Source organism: Eleutherodactylus coqui, chromosome 4, assembly GCF_035609145.1.
Source record: "Eleutherodactylus coqui strain aEleCoq1 chromosome 4, aEleCoq1.hap1, whole genome shotgun sequence".
Classification (NCBI taxonomy): domain Eukaryota; kingdom Metazoa; phylum Chordata; class Amphibia; order Anura; family Eleutherodactylidae; genus Eleutherodactylus; species Eleutherodactylus coqui.
The window spans coordinates 197,364,438-197,388,018 of NC_089840.1; the positions used below are offsets into that span (position 1 = coordinate 197,364,438).

The window sequence follows — 23,581 nt, forward strand, 5'->3', positions numbered from 1 at the left end:
CTGTGTTCATCCATCCTGGTCTCTTTAAATGCTTCCCATTCTTCTTTCTTTAGGGATTGTTAATGATTGTGCTTTGAGAATCTCATTTTGTAATATTTCCCAACCTTCTTGGACATTTCTGTTCTTAAGAACATCCAGCCATTGGATTCTTCCTACCCTCTTTCTGAGCTCCATAAAATCTGACTTTCTGAAATCCAACCTTGAGGTCTGAGTCTTCTCAGGTCTTCCTCTTCTTTTTATCCAAAATTCAAGAATAGCATGATCACTGCCTCCTAAGGCCCCTTCCACTCTTACTTCCTCAACCATTCCCTCCTTGTTGGTAAGAATTAGGTCCAAGATAGCAGATCCCCTTGTTTTCTCTTCAACCTTTTGGAAGATAAAGTTGTCAGCAAGAGCGGATAAGAATTTGTTGGATCCATTACTTCTACCTGAGAGAGATTCCCAACAAATGTCTGGATAGTTAAAATCTCTCATAATCACTATGTCATGCTTTTTTGAGAGCTATCAGGTCAGTTGTATAACATTTGTCCAAGGGATGGAGATACTTTATATGCTCATTTTTTAAATAGCTGTGGGAGAATAGAGCAATGCATTCTAGTCCAAGGACTATTTACATATGGTGATTTAAGTTTTGATGTATATTTCTATATTATTTTTAGCCAGTCTTATTTGGGGTGGGAGGGTTTTGTTTGTTTTTTTTTTCTTCTATTAACATTGACAATTTTTTTTTCGCTGAAGAGACCGCGTTGGCTGTGTTTGGCAAGTAGTACGAGATCATCTCTACCATCTTTGTGCTCATGCTGTGGAGTTTTGTTTCCTCGTTGAACGTGCCGTGGTGGGACTGCTGCGACTTGCTATTCGACTGTTGCGTCGTGAGGATATTAGCGCACAGGTATGCTACAGTAGTAACACTGGACTGGGCTCTTTCAGTTGTGCCAGGAGGGTTTAGAATTTTGTGTTTTCAAAAAGCGGAATCGTAACATGTAATCATGAGGTAATGACCCTGATGTTAACGTTGTCCTACATTTTAGTATTCACGATTTATGTTCTTGTGCATTCCATACACCATATATGTGAAATATATTGGTTTTGTCAAGTCTAGGTCTGTGAAATCTAATTAAAACCTACTACCCGGCTTAAGAACTTATAAGTACTGCAATTATCACATTCGTAGTCATAAGAAATCTAACCATGATTACTAGCTATGAAAAAAGCCAGAGACCAAGCACCGGTCACCGGGGTGCACTTCTATATTACTTTATTTGCTGTGACTCATCCAGCCCACAACTAATATGTCACCCTGGAAACCAAATTATTTTCTTGCGTAGCCTGAGACCTTGTAGGGAAAGTAGTGTAAAGATTTTCTTTCTTTGCAGCGTGCTGACATGAATTACTACACTTCTTAGACATAGGAAAAGAAAAGTTGTATATTAAACCTGTACAATAAGACTAGAAAAATGAATGTAAGTGTCAAAAAGACAGATTTATCAAATATGTTAAATTCTTGCTTTTAATGTACAATGTAATGTACTGAAAAACGCTAAAAAAAAAATTCTAAGTGGAGTAAAATGAAAAAAAAAAACAAAACACTAAATTCCACCATCTTTCCGTGCGTCTTGTTTCTACAACGCACAAACTGCAACAAAAATGACATAACTTAATTCTATGGGTCAGTACGATTACTACGATACCAAACTTATATACTTTTTTTTTTTCCTATACTGCTTTTTTAAATAGTTTTTTTGTTTTTTTTTTTTTGTTTTTTTTTTTGCTGTACTACTTTTTTTTCAAAGATATATTTTTTTTAATTCTTTTCTGCTGCCATCTTTTGACTACAATAACTTTTTAATTTTTTCGTTGACCTAGTTGTGCAAGGGCTCAGTTTTTGCGGGAAGTCCTGTAGTTTGCATTGGTACCATTTTGGAACACATACAATTTTTTTTGATCATTTTTTTTTATTGCATTTTGTTTCGGAGACAGGGTGACCAAAAAAGCCCATTTCTGCCATTCTTTATTTTATCGCCCTGGGGATTTAAATACCGCTTTCAGAATTAATGGTTAATGGCTCAGATGAGCCGTGCAGTATATTGGAGCTGTTGCCTGTAAGAAACAGCCGACGCCCGCGTTCTCGACACCCACAATCTCTCTTCATACATATCCCGAAGCTGCAGGACGTAAATGTACGTCCTATAGTGTTAAGGGGTTAAACCACTAATAGTCATATTAGCATTGGAAAAAAACCCGCAAGAATGTTCTGTTTTATTGTAGATTTTGAATTTATCTCATGTAAAAATATTTGGCACAAACCTTGGTCGTCTTAACTGTATTTTTAACCCCTCAGTGGCTTAACTAATTTTAGCTATAGGAACTAGTAAATCCCTTTATCCTTTTCTGCTCCTGCGATTTTAACATTATTTTTTCATTACTGTAGCTGTATGAGACCATGTATTTCACAGGCCAAGTTTTAGTTTTTTGTTTTTTTTTATGAATGTTAACTTTACTCTACAGGTCATTATTATCATAACACTAATTTATATAGGTTTTCTAATGTTCTATTACATTAGAATAGTATAAATGCTTTAATTAAAAAAAAGACTCACTGCCACAATATTCCTAGAGAGTGATTCTATTTTTTCAGTTGACAAAGCTGTTTGAGGGCTTGTTTTTTGGGGGTGGGGGATTACAGGATGACGTAAACAGATTTTTTTTGTTGGAGAAACTTTTTTGGGATCTTTGTTTTTTAGAAGAGAAAAATAAAAGTTTAGATGCCAAAGTCAGCAATGACTGCAGCATCTTATGAGCGATACTCGTTGTGCATTTGCACAGCAAGATGATCGCTCAAACGGCAGTTTGAGTGCCAGTTTTGAGCGTTCGCTTTGCATAAGTGTGTAAATGAAGGTTCATGTTTCATGCAGAAAACAATTCGGACTGCTATCTTCTGCATACAGCTGTTGTCTTCTCGGAGCGCACAGCTGGTATACAGCTGAGCGCTCCGAGCGGCGAATGCAGAAGACAAGTGGGGCCGCTTGTCTTCTGTATACAGCTGCTGTGTTCTCGGAGTGCACAGCTGGTATACAGCTGAGCAGTCTGAGCGGGGTATACAGAACACAGCTGCAGCGCTGTCTTCATACTCCAGCTGTGTTCTCTGAGCGGGGATACTAGCTGAAACAATAGTATCAGTGGTATCCCGCTAAGCACTCAGCACGCGGCACTGATGAGGCTTATCGTTCTATTTTAGCTTGCTGAAAGAGAACGATGAACGACTCGTTAACAAAAACTGCATGATGTCCATGCAGTTAGATCCAACGATTCTCGCTCAAAAGATGGCTTTGAGCGATTTTTTTGAGCGAGAATCGTTGGGTCTAAATGGGGCTATAGAGAAGTGATTAGATAAGTGTTCATCTTTTCACTCCCTTTCTGTGGAAATTATGCTCTCTGATTGATAAGCGGGTGTTAATGTGAACTTTAGTCCATGCTTCCCTTTTCCTTGGACAATGGACCTACAGAAAAATATCACAGATTCTTTCCCTGCTGCCTCTCCATCCCCCCCACCCACTCAGCACACAGAAGTAATATCAGTAAAGTCAGTATTTCTGACCCCACTTCAAATGGCTGTAGCTCCAACTGTAGCTTTAAAATGGCACCAATGGCACATCTGTAGCACTGATAGAACCGGAGCTGCAGCTGTTTTGAAGTAGAACAAACTCAGTTTGTCCAAAGCCGTTAATGTCCTTTTCCTGTAGAACGAGCTCTGTTCGTGGTAAACTGTAGGGGGATTAAAAGCCTCTTGTTCTTTTGCTCTGCAGGTTCTTCTTTCACTCCGTATTCTTTTAATGATGAAGCCAAGTGTCCTGTCCAGGGTGAGTCGACAAGTGGCTTTTGGCCTTCATGAGCTGCTAAAGACCAATGCTGCCAACATCCATTCTAGCAGTGACTGGTACACTCTGTTCTGCTTGCTGGAGTGCATTGGAGCAGGAGTGAAGCCTCCACCTGCCCTGCAGGTGACAACCAGAAGCGATAATGATGCAGGTACGTGGAGGATATGCTGTAATGAAATTCAATGCTCCGAGAGATAAGCAGCTGTTTTATGCCAGCTCTGAATTAAGTGAAGGCCAGATGAAGAAAATAAATATGCTGCTTAAGTCCATTAATAAAATTAAAAGGGTTCAGCTGTTCTTCAGTGTTTACAGCTTGAAATGTTCATGCTGGGTTTTTATATCCTCGGTAGTGGTGTGACTGAGAGATAACTAGCATTTCATTAAGTAGATATTTATCACCGCTCCACAAAATTCTGTTTTCCAAAAGTACATAATATATGCTATCTGTACTGAGGTTCCAAGCTGCCCTAGACGAGAGTCCTAATTAACCATGGAAATCCGTTTAAGAGATCATGTGTTGGGTCTGCCAAATGTTTTCCCAGTTAATCACCATAATTTCTAGAGATTATATCTATTCATTCTTCTGACCTATTTAAGCAAGGAAACATTATGTGCTTCTGCAAAATATGACAATTTAATCAGTTCATTCTTCAGATCTCCAAACAAAACATTTGTTGTAACATTTGGGCGCAAACTAGGAAATGCGCGATTTTTCTTTCTTATGACCACCACTGCTTTCCTTCTTCCGGCACTAAGTACTACTGATGAGATTAATAGGGAGAGATCGCATCACAAGCAGTAGTCTTAAGGTCCATTTACACGCAAAGATGATAGCTCAAAATTTGTCAGAAACTGACCGTCTCAAGCGACCATTTTACAGCAGGTGCTAATCGGTTAATCAGCTCATTTGTAGCTAACCAGCTTTATTTGCTGTATTTAGAGAACAGCGGGTGGTCTGTTCTCTAAATACATAACATTGTATGCAGCCTGCGGCATAACAAAAGCTATCAGCGCTGCCCGCGGAGAACACAGCATGCCGTTCCTCTTATCAAGGACAACTGCTTTTATACTGAGCCGAACTCTGTGATGGACGACAAGTGCACGATGGGCACACATTTAAACGCAATTGCTATTGCTCAAAAGCCATTGTTTAGACAAAGTTTGAGGGATAATCATTGCTTGTAAATCAGTCTTTAGGCCGGGCTCATGTGACCATATCTTGTAGAGAGTAGGCTGCTGGATACACACGCACAGAATGTCATTGCATACTGGCCATCGGAGTGTATGCCTGTGTAGTACGCCCCAAGATAAAGCATGCTGCCACTTTTCTTGCACGTATATTTCAGGCAAGTCATGTGAGTGATAACATGGCCGTGTATGGGAGATTGGTACAGCACATTCAGTGCATGGAATACACTATAGCGAGACACTCGTGTGAACCGACCATATAACTGTAGTTCGATTTGTTGAACTGAATCATTCTTCAAGCAGGAACACAACTGTGTTCCTTGTAGTCAATTACTCAGTGATCATTTCTTTACTTAACCTATGGGTAAACCTTAAATTTTTTTATTTTTTTTGCACTTTTGGGTGAGTGACATTGATTTAGCAACAGTTTCTTAAGAGAACTTCACATTTTCTCAATTTTTTTTCATTAAATGTACTTGGCTGTCTAATTTCATTTAAATGTGCCTGTGTATATTGCCGGAAACCATTTTAGGGGTTTGCAAACTGGGCAATTGCCATGGACTCCTATGTCTTAAACGATTTTCTCTCAAAAAGCTCCCCCAGCTGATTGCTACAACAGCGGCACGAGAAAAGCATCTTAGCAGGTCTAAAGCTGCCATGATCTTTTCCCATCTTAGCTGGCCACCCAAATCACAACTAATGAGAAACATTTTTTTTTTTTTGCAAAACTCATGTCCTATTATGTGTTTAAGTAAATAAGAGACACTTTGCAGCCTCTAAACCTAAATGTATGTTCATTGCTAGGTGCTCAGTCTGACAGCGAAGTCTCCTCTTATCACTCCACTGACGCTAGCTTGGATCGTGGATACACCTCAGATTCAGAAGTCTACACAGAGCACAGCAAGCAATCAAAGATGCACAGATCTGTCACGGACGTGGATATGGTCAACAGTGGCTGGCTTGTGGTAAGCAGACTTTTAATACTATTAGTGCGTTTCCAAAATGTAACACTTGACAGTGTTTAATAGTTCCACATAGTGAAACAATTAAACTACTAGCTATTTTATAGTGGAACGATTTAACTAGTAAGTTTATTTTCCAACAAATCCATTCTTGCCCCAACGGACAAGCATAACTTTCACCTTCAGCCTAATTTTTAATTACACCACCATTATATAGCTAGAAGTATTCCCTCAAGTTAACTTATTCTGGAACAACTATTGGAAGTAGAAAATATAGTAACTTGGACCATTACTCTTTGGAAAACTAGCAGCAGTTTCTGAAGTACGGGCAAAAAAAGATTAAAGAAATATAGGGCAGGTAAAGCAAGCATTTGCATAGAAAAGTCCCAAAAAGCTGCTGGAAGCTGGGAATCACTTTCTATGTAGCAGACAGGAGTTTCTTCAGAGTTCTGTAATGGTACACAGTGTGCCAGAAAATACAATGAAATCAACCTTGCATGACATCCAAAGGATCAGGTCATCCTGGCATAGCAGGTAGAGAGCAGTACAGAACATGTAGTACTGTGCTGCACTGTATAGAGACGCTACTAGACAGCCAATCGGTGCATGCACTTGAGTAATACAGAGGTTTTACCAATAAAATGCGTATGCTGATTGGCTGGATCTTCCAGGTAGTCACACATACTGCAGAAACGGACTGCCTTTGGCATTGTATGTTGCGTGTGGTTTAAACTTAGAAAGCCCATATATTGTATCTTGAGGGACCCTGGATTTGCTATAATGCATATGTATAATCAACACTGCCTTGCATATAAAATACACCAGGTCAGGCTCTGCAGTGTAAATCTCGAACTAGTATCATATTGGTTATACGCAGCTTGCACAGCAGCTCAGAACAATCCTTTGTTAACTGGTTTGCTCCTATTATACCTTTTGGGCTGTACTATACACTTCGCTGGAGTTTATTGCACTTTAATTGTATTCTATTTTTGCTGAAGCATTAGAATGGAGAGCTATCGAAATACTAGACAACTTCGAGACTTTATACCTCCTTATTGTTTACATTGATAATCCTATGTGTTTTTATTTCTGTGCAGGTTGGAAAGGAAGATGTAGATTCTTCTAAAATGACAACGGCCATGAACAAGCCAGGAACAAACACTCCAGTAAACCAGTACAGTTTAACGATTGGTCTTGACTTTGGCCCACATGATACTAAATCCCTCATGAAAACTGTGGAATCTCTGTCTTTTATCGTCCGTGATGCTGCACACGTCACACCAGAAAACTTTGAGTTGTGCGTGAAGACAATTCGGGTCTTTGTAGAGGCGAGTCTTAATGGAGGTGTGTGTAAGTGTTGCTCAGACTTCTTTCTTCTAAATGACCAAATAGATGCGATTTGTTGACAAGTGTGTCGTGCCCCACATATACAATTCTGCAGGCTCTTGTAGCATAACCGAAACTTTGTGGTCAACACATTGTTCATACTGTCAGAAGCATAAATCCACTATAAACAGTCAGGAATTTGTTTATTACCGTAGTATGGGCATGTGAATGTAAAAACACGTATTAATGCATTATTAGCATATACATCCTAAGAGAAAGGATAATAAAAGTTTCATTATGCAAACCATTAAAAATGGCTATTTAGTAATCTGTATTTTAATCTTAATATGCATTTTGTATGTCAGATTCTACATTTTTGATGCTTAAAATGAAGGTAAAATCTTTCTTCTAGACAGAGCAGTGTTGAGAGATGTCTGTGTACGCTGCTTACATATTTTTGCTTATATATTTGACACAATTTTCTACTTGAGTTTTGTCACATCCATTTGTTTCCCGTCATTTCGTTCTGTTGTGGGGTTAAGAAATGTTCTTGCCATTTTCAAAGGGTACAAATCGGAGAAGAGAGCGAAGAGCCACAAATATGATAGCAAAGCGAATCGCTTCAAGAAAAAAACGAAAGAGAAGGAAAATCCTGTGCGTCGCTCCAGGTTCACCAATCAGCGCCAGTACCGGTCACATAGTGATGATGAGGAGGATGAGAGTGTGCCCGCCAGTTACCACACTGTGTCATTACAGGTTAGTCACGACGTAAGTATGGCAGGCCTTTCCTCCTCCTCCTCCTTTTTGTATCTTCCCATTTTGTCCTGGATTACTGAGAAGAAATTAAGGCTCCTTGATTTTTTTTCAAGAAATTTTCTATTTTCTTTAGGTAATCATATAAATGATATGTAACCAATGATTTGACAAAGCACTGGCATTTAGGAATGAAATGTGATGTATCTCATGATTTCCATCAATGGTGTTTTATGAAAAATGTCAAATAGATTTGAAGAACAAATCCTGTTCCGTCTCCTCCTGTGTGATCTGCAATAGTGATTTACTAAACTAAATGCACCAACATTATGACTCCATTTGCACCAAAAACTGGTGGCCGTGCCATGCGCCAGATTTCTGTGTTATAGTCACGCTTTTGTCTCCCTAGACAGCATGGCTTAGTCCTAATGCAAAAAATCCTGTCCTAAATATAGTCCCTTTTTCCCTTCCCAGTGCCATCTCTTGGTCGGCTAACATATTTAGCAAGATGTACCTAATCTATCTTGCAGTGTGAACAGCTGTGATACATTTGGCATATCTTCTGCCTTCCCTGTCTAGACTTTAGTAATAAATCTCCCTTAATATCTTGCATCCCCTATGCAACTGGAGTTTTGCCCTAAAGTGACCCTATTTTACTGCCCCAAACTACCAAGAAATTTAAAATTAACCCCTTTACTGCCTTAGACCAACAGGGAATTGGCCACCAGTGTGTATTTGGCTATTGCTTCGAAACAGTCAGTAGATGCAGTGGGTGAGGACAATAGAGCTCCATCCTTTTCATGATCTGATACTGCTACTTGGAACCCCTTTTTTTTCGCAGTATTTTGCTGCATAGACATCCATAGGGGCAGAAGTAAAACTTTATTCCACTTGCAGAGTCTTTCCTTCAAATGAAGGAGCCGGTTATTAATAAATGGAATATGTGATGTGAGCTGATATCTTATAGAATACCAGTATGTGGTTTAAAAGAAAACAATCAACTTACTCCAACTTTTTCCAGTTTCCTAAATCCGCAGGTACAAACAATCCAAGAAGCGATTGGTAGTCATATATCTATCTACAGCATGTAAATCTTTTCTGTGTATCTGAATCTTTACCTTTGGATTCTGGTGATAGATCCCTGTTTTCTTAGCTTCCAACCAATATACCTGCCATTGTGTGGTGATCCACTGTTTTCTCTATTTTGGGATGTTTTTTCAAATGTCCTGTAAGCGGGCTTTACTCTTCTGGAATTTGTTCTTATCCTTTTCTTCCCTCACATTGAGGAGGACGTGGCCTGCATTACTCATATGTAATTGTCCATATTTTCTCGTTCACACCGCAGTAACATTTTGCAGATGGGAATAGTCGAGAAAACAATGACTGTATTTTTCTTAACTGTAAAACACGTGAAGATATTTTGTATCTAATAGCATAAATGAGACAGCAGACTGCATTCTTGTTCTCTTCCATCTAAGCATCTTTGCATCCTCTCATGTAGTCCAAAAAAGGGCTCTAATAAGTAAGTTTTTGTTTTTCCATCCAAGTATAATTTGGACAGTGAACATGTGGAAGAGTGATTGAGTTTCTAAATGACAGGGAATACTTGCACTCGTGTAAAAGAGTGTTTATGGCTTGCAACACCATTCAAAGATCGCTTCACGTCATTCTGTTTTTTGTTTTTTGTAGCTGCTTGATCTGATGCACACACTTCACACAAGGGCCGCCACAATATACAGTTCTTGGGCAGAGGAACAGCGCCACCTGGAGACTGCAGGAAAGAAGATCACAGCAGACTCAAGGACCCTCTGGTCAAACTGCTGGTGTCCGTTGCTACAAGGTAAATGCTCTTCCTACAGATCACCTCCAGCTCTCCTAAGTTAGATTATGGGCAGTCTTGCACCGATTACAGTATCCGTAGCTTCTCTTCATGCCCAGTGCTGTAAAATACCGGAGACTAACATGAATGGTAATGAAATAAAGCGTGCCAAAGTGTGAGTCCTACTACTTAGTATGTGTTAAGCCGAAACTGGTTTAACCCTCTGATTACTGGAGTCTAGGCCATTATGTTTGTGCAGTAGATTTGGTTACTCTTACAGAAGGGTTTCAGCGCATGAATCTTGTCTGTAGGGTATTAACTATGTTGAATAGAAGGGAATATATAAAATGCTAATCTGCTAGTAGTTTGTGTGGTAGGTTTGTTGTTTTCAGTCCTGGATTACTTTTTATGTTCACTTAATAATTACAGCATATTTTTTACAAGCTTAAGGCTGCCAGTCCACATGCGTTTTTGAATTGCGTTCCCCGTGGCGATAATCCGTCTGCGGAGAACGCAATGCACGCTTTCCATAGCGTTGCTATGGAAAGCGCCAGCCCCCTGTCCACAATTGGAGAATCATTGCAATTCTCCGCGGCCGGCAATTCGCAGCATGCTGCGAATTGCCGCGATCCTGTCAGATAGGCTGACTGCGGAGATACATCTGCAGGCTCCTGCTTCCGTGCGGCGAATGCCGCAACGCCCATGGACAGGCAACCTTAGGCTTTTGTCTGATAACTAATACACGGATGCTCTAGTTCTTCCAACGCTGTTAAATTCAGGAACCATAATTTTACTAGTTCAACCCACTTTACAGTTTGTCATCTAACACCAATAATACTCACTATCTGAAACCTTTTCTTTGACATGGTCCTAGAGTTGCCAGTTACCTAGTGACTTTTTCCTCTCACCAATCCATGGACATTCCTATCCACTTCTTCAGTGAGACCTGGGCTGTGTTCACATTGGAGTTACTGATTTTTGTGGCAGCTTGCCTCCATCAAAAATATCTGGGTCCTAAAATAAACCTGATATATACCCCATTGTAAGTCCATTGTGTCTGCCAGGTTTCACAGGTATCTGAATTTAAACGGATTGTATCATCAGAAACCTATTTGTATAAATCAAGGTTGAATATTAATATTCTTTTAAGGTTTTTTTTGCTTGTAATATCCTGGCTTCTCCTGGTTTGTGGAGAGAACTTTTCAGCAATCATCTCATCACAGGCAGGATAACAGAATCCACCATTCACAGTAGGTAATGGTCATGGCACATCTACTGCCCTCTCTATGACCCCTGCAAAGGTCACAGAATATGCCTAGAACAGTCCACCATGGAATTCAGAGAATCCCCTTCTGTCTGTTGTATAAACAGCCAAGAGGCTGTAAAGAATATCCTAAAGGGTACGTTCACACACAGCGGAAATGGCGCAAGTGTTTCGAAGCGGAAAGTCCGCTTCAAAATCCTCAGCAATGGTGTGGCTTTTGACTCGGATTTTTGTGTGGATCCACTTCTAATTTCACCCTTTCAGTAGTGGAGGTGAAATCCATGTCAAAATCTGCACCAATGCTTCAGACTGTGGTTTTTGATGCAGAAATGATGGGGATTTTAGTGCAGATCTTCCTCTGCGGACAATCTGCAACACTTCCCCTGTGTGAACATGCCCTAAAAGAAGCTGCAAATATATCTTTGCAGCAAAGACAAGAAAGGAGCTCCCATAGTCGTGTAAGGACAATAGAATAAAAACAAGTGGCAACAAGAAAATAGACCTTAGAAAAATGGAATATGTTTCACGATCTGGCTTTAGTTGATACATTTCCTTTATATGGACATGGCTGGTGTGCTTCTGTGTGAGCAGGGGCTTAGAGAGTCCTTCACCAGAGGTGCGCTGGGCCAGCATCAGGCTGCTACTCCAGTACGTATTTAGGGCCACCTGTTTTGCTCCCAGCATAGGCCCCATCTTCTGCCAGTGGAAGGCCAGGAGTTCCATTGTCTGGGGGCTGTTGGCTCAGTTACAGAGGCTGCGGTGTGCCCAGAAACTGACCAAGATGAACGGCTTGTGATTGAGAAGCACAGCAGGGATGGGCCTCCCGTCCCTTGTCGGCATCTCCCACTCCCTGTCAGCTCTTTTCTTCTGCCAGATGTGTAGTCTGATAGATGAGTGCTGTACATGACCGGCGAGTGGGAAAACTCAGCAGTAAATCATCCCCCAGGAAGAAGCTAAGACTAGACATCAACAACGGTTTGCGCTACCCACATGTAGTGATGACACCTTTACATAATATAATCATATACTGATTGCATGGCGATATGCCCTAGTGGGACTAAAAGAAATGCCAAAAAAGCTTTATCAAAAGCGTTACATATCAGGAAATAAAAGGGGGGGACCAAACAATTTTTCTCTTGCATGCAAAAATTGAATAAAAAATACAGTGGCTGTTTTTTTAAACACCTTGCCGCCAAAAAATGTAATTAAGGGCTTTTACCCACTAGCGTTTTGTTAACGCTGCGATATCTCTGCATTTTTTTTTTTTTTCAATAGGACTTTCTAATGTTAAAATCGCATTGCACAAAAATCGCAAATGCACAAACTTGTGATTTTTGTACGATGTGACTTTAACTTGAGAAAGTCCCATTGAAAAAAAAGGGAACGATATCGCAGCGTTAAAAAGAACGCTAGTGGGTAAAAGCCCTAAAAGAGATCAAAATGTTTTTTACCCAAAAATGTTACCAATAAACACTTCAGCTCACCCCGCATAAAAAATAAGCTCTCGTCAACGTGCTGGAAGAAGAAATAAAACGTTATGGCTCTGTGAATATAGCGATGCAAACAAGAAAATCACTGTAATCTTACTGGCCCACCAAATAGATGTCACATGTTGTTTATACCACACAGTAAGCAGTGCATAATTTTATATGTAAAGAAAACAATGCAGAAATCACTGTACTTCTCCATTCCCCCTTAAATAGTTAAAGTGGTATTGTATGCGGTAGGGGACAACTTGCTGATTGTAGAGGTCCAACTACTAGGACCACCACGGATCCTGAGACTGAAACGCTGGCACGTCTCAAAGTGTGGGCAGCGGTGGATTTGAATGCGTGCCTCCACTTCATACACTTTCATAGGACTGCCAGAGATAGGGGAGCACTTGAACTCTATAATTGTTATACATGAGCCATTTATGAGGGAGTTGCAGTGTAGAAAATAGGACTGGAAGTCTGAAGTTTGCTTACCCACTCAACATCCCTGCTAAAATCCACAGTCTGACATAGATTAGCCATTCAACTCAAAGCTTAAGTGCCCATATACATCAAAATAAAGTTGATGAAAATGGACGGCTTCAACCAAAATGATCTTTCAGTCAAGTGAAAGCTAACCATGAACAATCGTCTCAGGCATTCGATTACTCAGTCAATGTCTGGAAAGAAATCCGTTGTGTGTGAAATGATGGATGAAGGAGGTTTCGTCTGAGCGAGGCATATATATGTATAAATAATGTCTGTGTGTATATGTATGTATATATGTATATATATATATATATATATATATATATATGTGTGTGTGTGTGTGTGTGTGTGTGTGTGTGTGTGTGTGTGTGTGTGTATATATATATATATTAGTGTGTGTGTGTGTGTGTGTGTGTATACAGAGTATCTCAGCACAAGCACATTTTTGTTTTCATCTCTGCCCGCTCACCTAATTGTTTTGCACATAATGCCTGTCTCTTCTGCATATGGCAGTTGCTTCCTGGCAGTACAGCCTCCTGTCTGATGCTTACCATGCACCATTTTGATGCTGAGATTTCATCTTTCACTATTGTGCTGTCGATCCTATGATACATCAGCACAGCATTATCTGAGCAGCTAGAGCCTGTACCATCTGAGCTGTAGTAGTACATAAGCCCCAATATGTGCTGCTTGTTTGTAGTAATTATGTATTTTGATTCCATTTTAAGTAGTTTTTATTTTCTCCTCTTTAGTAAAGTTGTGTGTTTTCTTCACAGGAATCGCATGGCTCTGTTGTGATGCCCGACGCCAGGTCAGAATGCAAGCCCTCACTTACCTGCAGAGAGCGCTTTTAGTCCATGATCTACAGACTTTGGATGCACTTGAATGGGAAGCGTGCTTTAACAAGGTGAGAAGAAAACGGCTGCTTCTGTGACTTCGAATTACCAAATAAACCAAATTCTAATTACCCAAATGTTTGTTTTTTCTAAAATGACAATTATTACAGCTTTGTAAATTACTCTGGTTTCATGCAGTAATGTAGACAACACCACTAAGATGCAGAATACACAGTAGGAGAATTTTTATCGAGTATTTGCTAAGTTACTTCATTTTTAATATTGGATGTAGTGGAACAATAAAAGAAAAATATTGATTGGTAAGACTGACCTAGCTTTTTTTAACCACTCACATAACCTCTCCTTTGTTGGTGATTTTGCATAGGCGAGTGTTATTGACAAAAAGTTATAATTTATATTAATCAGTTTAATTTATGACTGCTAAAAAGAATGGGATTAGCACTCTTAGGGCTCAGTCAGACTCGTCTGACTGAGCCCTTAGGCCTGACTCACACAAGTGTAAATTTACCACATATTACACGTTAATTTGCAGGCAATCAACTATATTGCCTTATGCTGTTTCACTCACATTTGCGTTGCATAATAACGCAGCATGTGCTATTTTCTCACGTAGTACGCATTAGAGAACCCATTGTTCTCTATGGGTGCTTAATCCATGCCACTCCTACATAATTACATTGCGTACGGATGGCGTTATATATGCTGAGCGTGACAACGTGTGTGATACGCTGTCATGCGCAGTACAATATCACTGCCGGCTCCACAGCAGTAAAACCATGTGTGACTCACGCAGGGTTTAACGCATACGATCATGAGACTCTGGCCTTAAGTGGTACCCAACTAATGCCTGATATACAGTAGTAGCCTATGGTAGTTGTCCATACAATTCCACTTTCTTGAAATGTATATGGTATACATTGTCACCTCTTACTAATGCAGAATGTGTTTTTAAGTTTGCTATTTCTCATGCATTTCTCAATTTTGTTTTAATAGGTGCTATTTCCACTGTTAACAAAGCTTTTAGAGAATATTAGCCCTGCTGATGTGGGAGGCATGGAGGAGACCAGAATGAGAGCCTCTACCTTGCTTTCTAAAGTATGTGAAATTGTAAAAGATGTCTACCAATTAAGCTTTAATTAAATAAGTTATCCAGTAGGCCATCAATATCTGATCGGCAGTGGTCTGCCCACTGGGACCACCACTGATCAGCTGATTAAAGAGGCCCTGGTTCTGTGACCACAGGGGAATTAAAGTTTTACACATTGTTCATTGAAGCTAGTGGGATGTTTATTGCCAGACAGTACAGGTCCTCCAGAGCAGGAGACGGACTTTGTAACAACTCTTCATTGTGACCAAGGGATTAGATTGCTGAACAGGGAGACCCTTCTCTACTAACTCAGAATTTTATAGTGTACATGGCAATGAGATTTCTGGACTGGACAATCCCTTTTGAAGTGTTTATCCCACAAAGGCAAGTTATCAATAAAGTCCTGTGAATGGGGCTCCATTGTCATCCTGAAGTGAGGGCAGCAGCGGTCGCACATGTGCACAGCTGCTTTAGTCGTTTCAGTGGGACCGCTCAAGATGGCCAACCTCTTGAACTCGACTGTCTATAGCAGTTCCATTGAACTGAAAAGGGCAGCGGTGCACGTGTGCGACCACCACTGCCTTCACTTCAGGATGCGATGAAGTGTTGTTCTCTTCTCGTTATTGGTACAAGTCCAAGCAGTCAGACTCTTACCAACCAACATTCATTTCAGTGGGATCAATAGAGATAGCCAATTGCTTGAACTCTACTATCTTCAACCATCCCACTGAAATAAATGGTGTTGTGGTATGCATGTTCGAGCTTTGCTGCCCTCACTTGAGGATGTGCCAGAACTTCATTCTCTGGATCGGTGGGTTTCCCAGCAGTCAGAATCCCACCAATCAGCAAGTTATAGCCATCCCAAAGGATAGTAGGATAACTTGCTTACGTAGGATAATCCCTTTTGATCAAGTTTTATCCTTGCAGTCAGCACAGCATGGATATAAGCCTGCTCCATTTTCGTCCCTATGCCTTGCACTGTGTAACCCTGTTTTTTGTTTTTTTTTTTAATATATTTTTTTCATTTGCATTTTCATCACTTTTCCTATTTAATAAAAACAGAAATAAACAAAACAAAAGCGTTGGATTAATTCTGTAGGAACCCTGTTTTTTATGCAGAGCCCCTTTAATTCAGCAGACTAATTATATCATATATATATTACTGTAATATTATGACCTTTCTATAATCAATCTTAAAAGGATTCAAGTACCACCACGCTGCTTGCTCGCTGTTGCAAAGATGTGTTTGTGGTTAGAACAAAATGTTCCATTGGAAGGTAATTGCCTGGGAAATGTAAGATGTAATTTCATCCCAGAATGCATTGTGCCATCCTGGCCTTAGTAAATTATATACTATAGATTTATGTCTGCGGGTTGTTTTGATTTATTTGTATGTGCAGAATGATATAATTTAAAGTCCCTAATCCAAAAGCTGTTCTGTATTATGTGAGGGTTGTATTCTGTCTATATCTATATACTTCAATTATAGTCAGTCAATTTTATGGTGGTATATCATGTATTGTGTCCTGATTTTCATCATTAGTGCCCCTGCCCAGTGCCCTTAGATTGCAGGATTTAGCAGCTTCCTCTACTTGCTGACATGGCTTGTCATGTGACTTCAAGTCTATTGATAACCAACATGCAACATAATTGGTCTCAAAGTCTACGAGCTTTACCCCAACGGGCATTCACACATCGGTAACCGTGTATGAAAATATCATTGCAATAAACCTTTTTTCTCCATGTATTGCATATTTATTTTTAATGCACTTTTAATTCCAGGATGCTGTACTTATAAAAACAGGGCTTTAAACTCATTGCAAGTACAATAAACATGAACTGAATGGGTTACAGACCTGTCAGCGCCCGGAAGGGCTTACAACCTACATAGAGAATATTACTGTGTAAATATATGGCTGAGGGCATGCTCACACAAGCGGAATTTCATTGCGTATTATGTGCGCAATATATGCAGTGAATGGAGTCAATGGAAGTACACTGAATTTCATTAATACATTTACACTTGGGTATATAGATTGTGTTTAATATGTGCATGAAAGAAAACGCAGCATGTTCTATGTTTACTGTGTATTATGCACGATAGAGCCCTATAGTTCTCTATGGGTGCGCCTGAAAACGCTGTAAATGCGCAATTATATGGTGTATGTGTGGCGTTTTATACACAAGTTGCTGGTAAACAAAAGAAGGAAACTTTAAAAAAAATCTAGGAAGCCCGGTGCATGACAGCATGCCGGAGATATGCTGTCATGCCCAGGCATACCTGATCACAACTCTGCATTCCGGTAAAACAGTGTGTTTTACCATACGCTCGTGTGAGCCTGCCCGTACACTAGCTGTGCATTCGGAGCCTTTAGACTGCTGTGTCTGTATACTCATTATTGTGCTTATTTTGGTACATAGTCACCATGATTTTGTTCTTCCTTAGGTCTTCCTGCAGCATTTGTCTCCCCTGCTGTCTCTTTCTACGTTTGCAGCACTGTGGCTAACAATATTAGAATTCATGGACAAGTACATGCATGCTGGCTCAAGTGACTTACTGGTAGGTGTAGGAGCTGAAGAATTTAGTTACACTATACATCTATTAGAATTATTTTTATACAGATTGCAAATTACTTTTATAGTGGTGACAAGCGAGGAGTAAATCTGCTGTGCACAGCATGAGGTCATAACCTGTGTTGAGCTAACCAAGCAATTGTAACACTGTTTTGAGTCAAACTTTGCTAAATGTTTGGTTCGGCAAGAACCTCAACCTCAGGTGGTTCACTTCGGCTTAACTAGAAGATCATAAAAACCCTTAAAATTAGTATTGAACACTAAGATCCCTGAAACTGTGGCGGTGGTCCTTCGGTGAATGTAGATTATTGGTTAGCACTGTTGCCTTGTAGTGCAGGAGTCCTAGGTTCAAATCTGACCAAGGACAACATCTGCATGGATTTTGTAAAACTCCATGCAGAGGTTGTTCTTGTTCACATTGGAACCTAGAATTCTAGCACTACAAGGCAACAGTGCTAACCACTGAGCCACCACCATCATTTCAGAACTCTTAGTGTTCAATACTAGTTTTAGGGTTTCCTATGAACTTCAGGTTGTCGGGATTTTCGGGTCCCCCCTAAAAAAAACCCTGCAAAAGAACGCTACAAAATCGCAATATTGCTGCGAGAAAACACAGCAATATTGCACAGCATATCGATTCAATATCAATGCAATTTTCTCACTGTGATATCGCTGTCGCCTGTTTGAAAGCAATGTTGTACCAGATCAAATCTTTATGCATACCCTAGTCCCACCTAATATTATTCCATCATACTGCAGGAGCGATCAAACCATTACACCTTCATGTTCCCCATGGGGACTAAAGAAAAATGAAAAGATTTGTAAAATAAAAATGCAAAAAAACAAGCCTTGCTTTTTTTTTTTTTTAATTATATTTGGTAGCACTGTATCTAAAAAAAATAAGGCTGATCTATACTTTGCATGGTGAACATGGTAAAAAAAACCCCAAAAAACATCAGAATTGCTCTTTTTTTTTTAATCACCCTGCCTCCAAGAAAAAAATGTAATAAGTGATCAAAAAGTTGTACGTACTCTAAGATGGTACCAATAGAAACTACAGGACTTCCCTTAAAAAACAAGCCCTGTGGATGAATAAGAATAGGTGGGGGGAGAATGCCACATTGTTAAAGCCTGGTTTAGACCCAACAATCATCTCTCAAAAGACGTCTTTTGAGCGATAATCGTTGTGTGCTTTTAGGTGCAGAGGGATCGATCAAACGTTGAGCAATCACTTTGCGCTCAGATCGGCGGATGCAGAAGACAAGCAGGGCCGCTTGTCTTCTGCATCCAGCTGTTCTCTGCTCGTAGTGTCCGGCTGTTATACAGTTGAGTGCGGGGGATGCAAAACACAGCTGGACCGCTCTGTTCTTCATACTCAGCCTGTTATCAGGGAGCAAGATACAGCTGTAACAATGATACCAACTGTATCCCGCTGTGAATTCCTGATGAGGCTTATCGCTGTTTTTTAGCATGCTGAAAGACAACGATGAGCGACGGGGTAACAAAAAGTACACGATGTCAGTGCAGTTACACACATCGATTATCGCTCAAAAGATGGATTTGAGCGATTTTCGAGCGAAAATCGTTGTTTAAATAAGCCATAAGGGGTTAAAGAGAGTATGCAAAAATCTGCATGAACCACTGTGTTTGCACAGAAATGAAGTGCATTATGATGCAAGGTGGGTAATGGGAATAGTGTTTGAAGGGGTCAGGTTCTGAAGAATAATCTAGACAGGGACTGATCAAAGAAGAGTTGAAATAGGGAATGTGATGGGTCTGCCTAAAAAGATGTCTTTCAGGGCACAATTAAAGCTGTGGATGTTTGGAATCCATTTATATGGAAACGCACTGTGGGAAGCTGTATGAATGAGTGATGAGTTGGGGAGGGGTTGTTTCCTTGGTCTGTTTTTACATTTGTGTATAAAAAAAGTGTTCAAAAAATTACAAACATGGATTTAAAAAATGTTTTTAGTTGTGGGCAGGCAGGCAACCTGTTGCATGACTGGCACAGGGTGGGGGCATCTGTGTGGTGGCTGGACAGAAAGAGGAGCTTGGCTGCTGCATTGAGAATAGATGGCGGAGAGGAATTCGGAGAGCAATGTAGGTTATCCACAGAATATGAAGAACATCCATGTACTGGGCTGTAACTGCACTCTACTACATTTACATTTTTCAGATGGAAGCAATACCTGAATCCTTGAAGAATATGCTGCTAGTAATGGACACAGCTGGAATTTTCCACAGTGCAGATTCCCGAACTGGATATTCAGATCTATGGGAGATCACATGGGAGAGGATCGACTGCTTCTTACCTCGGCTACGAGAGGAGCTTTTCAAGCAGACAGTAATACAGGGTATGTGTCATCTTAATGTAACAGTATAGATGTGCACGCAAGGCGTTTTATAGCTATAAGGGTTCTCCCACTAACTAACATTGCTTCACAGTCACTCTGTGCTTTCTGCTTGCAGCTAAGCAGGGACATGTGACTGCTGCAGCCAATCACAGGTCACAGCAGTAATCTTCTATAGACACTGATTGGCTGCAGCAGTCTGCTGTCCTGCTCAGCAGCAACCAGAAAACATCAAAAAATGGTCCAATAATCTCTGTTGATAAGCCGCGCCACACTGTAACATCTAGTAAGTTCACATGATGGTCCTTCACAATATGCAGATCCCTAGTAGGTGCAATTGTGGCTGTTTAAATTAATTAAGCCATTTAATGTAAAAGTCCTCTCAATCCTGCAAATAGTCTTTCTAGGAAACTCTGCATCATCTGCACATCTTGCCAAGTTTCACTCACAAAACTGCACTCTGCGGTCTGGATCAACTTCATTGAGAGCACGGACTATTCTTTGGATGTAACTTTTCCAATAGCCATGCTTCAAAATGTGATAGAAACTTAATTTTTTAATTGTTCAAAGCTTAGTCAGGCTTCACCCAGTATTTCCAGAAAGATAACCTGAAAAGGAGTGAAAATCAAGTGGGGGAGCTAAACCAAAACTGGTGCTAAGGAAAACTTCCTTATGGCCCATTTACACGCAACGATTGTCGCTCAAAATTCGTTCAAACGAAGGAATTTGCTCAATAATCGTTGCGTCTAAATGTGAAGCTATCGTTCACTTTTCGTTTCAGCCTGCATAAAAATAATCGCTGGGTTGTTCACTTCTTGTTACATCTGCACACTCCCCGCTCAGTCAGTCACCTAGGAATATGAAGCACTAACCGAGAAGTTAGCGATTCTCAGCAAACTGCTTGTCTAAACGAGAATCGTCCCTTGTAAATGGGGTATTAGTTGCTTATAGCAGCCTATTGGGTCTGTGCTTTCATTTTCCAGCGGTGGAATCTGATTGCTACGGGCAACTAAGTCAGTTTTATCTTCCCCAGTAAGTTTTAAGCTGTCAGTGTGTATATTTTTGGGACACCCTGTACTTTTTCTGAAAGCAGACACCTGGCACGTTGTGACAATGCCACTCCGCACTTGATGCACACAGGCACCTGCATGCAATTTCTCGTCCGTATCATTGGGGGCCACAGCCTAGACCATGGGATATAGCCACTGCCCTAGGAGGCGACACTAAGCAAAAAAGTGTTAGCTCCTCCCTACCTGGCTATATCCCCCCTGCAGGCACTCAGCTAATTAGTCTTTAGCTTAGTGTCTGCTAGGAGGCAGACATGGAAAGAGCTATTCGCGGGAATCCGGGGAGTCGGGGCTTTTCCCTGGCTCTACTGGCCTCCCGGGGGAGACGCAGGCAGGGGGTGTCTCCACCACTACTGCGGCGTCTCACCCAGAGAAGAAAAAGGGGCCCGACCATGCAATGCGCATCTGAGTCGGTTACCCGCCAGCCATAGGGCTCCCCCTCCCTGGAGTAGCGCACTGTCTGACGGTGACGCGTAGGGGGCAGCACTGCTGGAGTAGTCGACGCAAGGGCAGGCTGTGGCTCCCAGGACAAAGACACCCCCGCTTGGGACTATGGAGCATTCCGGCGCCACACGGACAGACCGCACAGCCGAGCTTTGAACGCATACCTTAAGGAGCATCAGGACGTCGGCGGTGGCAACGGCGGGGGCAGCGGCAGCGGCGATGGCAGCGGCGATAGCAGCAGCAAAGGCGGCGGCAGCGGCAGCTCTCCCGGCCAGGGATAGAAGCTTGCGTGTCGCAGGACGCCGGGACGCCGGCCGGCAGGCCACCTCCGGGCACGGCGCTCCGGGGGGCGGAGCGCCGTCGTCACGGCCGGAAAGCGTCACTTCCGGGTCGCGGGGACGCTTCCGGGGCAGGCCACGCCCCCTCCGACCGGGGTGAGTGTAAAAAGACCGCCGGACAGAGGAATGGCCGCGCTCTGGGACACTTCATTGGTCTACACCTCTGAGCCCAGCACCTGCAGCTCGCCTGAAGCACACAGCAGCCTTCCAGCCGTTCAGCCCTGCAGTCCTGCAGTTTCCCTCTGCAGTTTCCTTCTGCAACGGAGAAAGCACCCGGACAGCAGCAGCACCTCCTGTCTCGGGCACCAGCAGCAGTAGCAACTCCGCAGCAGTCCCTGCCACAGCACCTGCCGGGTCACCAACGCCGCGAGATCGTATGGTACACCAGCGTCGACTTCCGACAGCATCCAAGCGTCAGGACCAGAGGCTCCAGCTGGACCGGGGGAACCGCAGAAACAGCTGCTAGACCGGGTAAGCCCTGCCCAAGGCAGCACTTTGCGGTGTTCCCCCCTCGCCCTCCCCATCCCCCCTGCAGGCATTCCTGTAACGGTACTTAGCTTTCCCGCTACCTGGGAATTGTTTTCTGTTGCCATGTCTGACCCTAGATCAGAGGGTTCCAGCCCGGCCAAGGGGAGGGTGAAGCATTACGCTTGCACTACCTCAGCGGTAAGTTCGCTTGCGGTCAAGTCGACCCCCGCTGCACTAGATGTGCCGCGGTGCGCGCAGCCCCAGGGTCCCCGGTGCCCCCCGCCGCCCCTGTGGAGCCAGGGCCCGAACCCCAACGGGCGAGGTCCCTGGCCGCTGCCGTTTTCTGGCTTGGCCATATCCTCTGCGGCGATGTTACGCCGGTTAGAGCCCAGCTCAGACGCGTCCTCCTCGGAATATGCACGAGAGAGGGCACACAAAAGGAGGAGGTCCCTTAGCAGCGAGGACACTCCCCATAGAGCGCGCCACACCGGGAGGTCGTCTGGACCCTCAAAGTCCAGACGATCCAGGGACTCTCATGGCTCTCATGGTCCAGGGAGTCCGTGCATGCTTATCATAGATCAAGGCATTTTTTTCACGGTCCCGGTATTCTGCGAGACCAGCCCGGGCTCGCGATGAGTCCCCTCGAGCATCTTGCTCATAGGCGCCCCAGGACACGGCCCAAACGGCAGGCAAGGGCAGTGGGTCTGAAGACTACGACCACTCTGCAGGCTCGTCAGTTTTGGAACTAGACGAGGAACAGGTGTCGCGCCTAGCCAGCCTAATGTACGGCCTCGTAATATCCATAAGGGAAACCCTCCAAGTAATGGAGGAAACAGTGCAGACGCCTCCTTCCGCGGTGTCATTTAGACGGCAGAAGGAGATCACGACAGGTCTTCCCAGACCATACGGATTTTTCGGAGGTTCTTAATAAGGATGGCAGAACCCGGATAAAAAATTTAGGCAACCCGGGAAGACTTGGGAAAGTACATACCCATTCCCAGGGGGCCTGAAAAAGGGGTTGGGCGGTACCTCCGGTAGTTGACTCGCCAGGGTCGTGTCTGTCTAGAAGCACAGCACTGCCAACAGCCAAGGTAGCAATGCTGGCTAATCCTCAAGACAGGAAGCTGGATGCGTGGGCAAAACCGTGTTTAAGCCACAGGCACCGCCTTACAGCCGAGTTTTGCGACCGCATGGGTCAGCAAGGCATCCATAGCCTGGGCCAAGCAGCTACGGAGAGACAGTGT

At 42.4% G+C, this 23,581-nt stretch overlaps 1 protein-coding gene across 5 annotated transcripts in view; it reads left to right on the plus strand.

The window, feature by feature from the left end:
- Positions 1-23,581, plus strand: part of GBF1 (golgi brefeldin A resistant guanine nucleotide exchange factor 1) — a 149,830-nt gene that overhangs the window by 118,755 nt on the left and 7,494 nt on the right. For 2 of the 5 annotated variants that reach the window (XM_066600528.1, XM_066600531.1), the window contains exons 29-38: positions 739-892; positions 3,807-4,029; positions 5,871-6,031; positions 7,126-7,378; positions 7,920-8,122; positions 9,797-9,947; positions 13,928-14,058; positions 15,002-15,103; positions 17,542-17,655; positions 19,846-20,023. In XM_066600528.1, coding sequence (XP_066456625.1) covers positions 739-892; positions 3,807-4,029; positions 5,871-6,031; positions 7,126-7,378; positions 7,920-8,122; positions 9,797-9,947; positions 13,928-14,058; positions 15,002-15,103; positions 17,542-17,655; positions 19,846-20,023 — 1,670 coding nt within the window. The remainder of the gene's footprint in view (positions 1-738; positions 893-3,806; positions 4,030-5,870; positions 6,032-7,125; positions 7,379-7,919; positions 8,123-9,796; positions 9,948-13,927; positions 14,059-15,001; positions 15,104-17,541; positions 17,656-19,845; positions 20,024-23,581) is intronic. The other 3 variants (XM_066600530.1, XM_066600529.1, XM_066600532.1) reach the window with 3 other exon arrangements.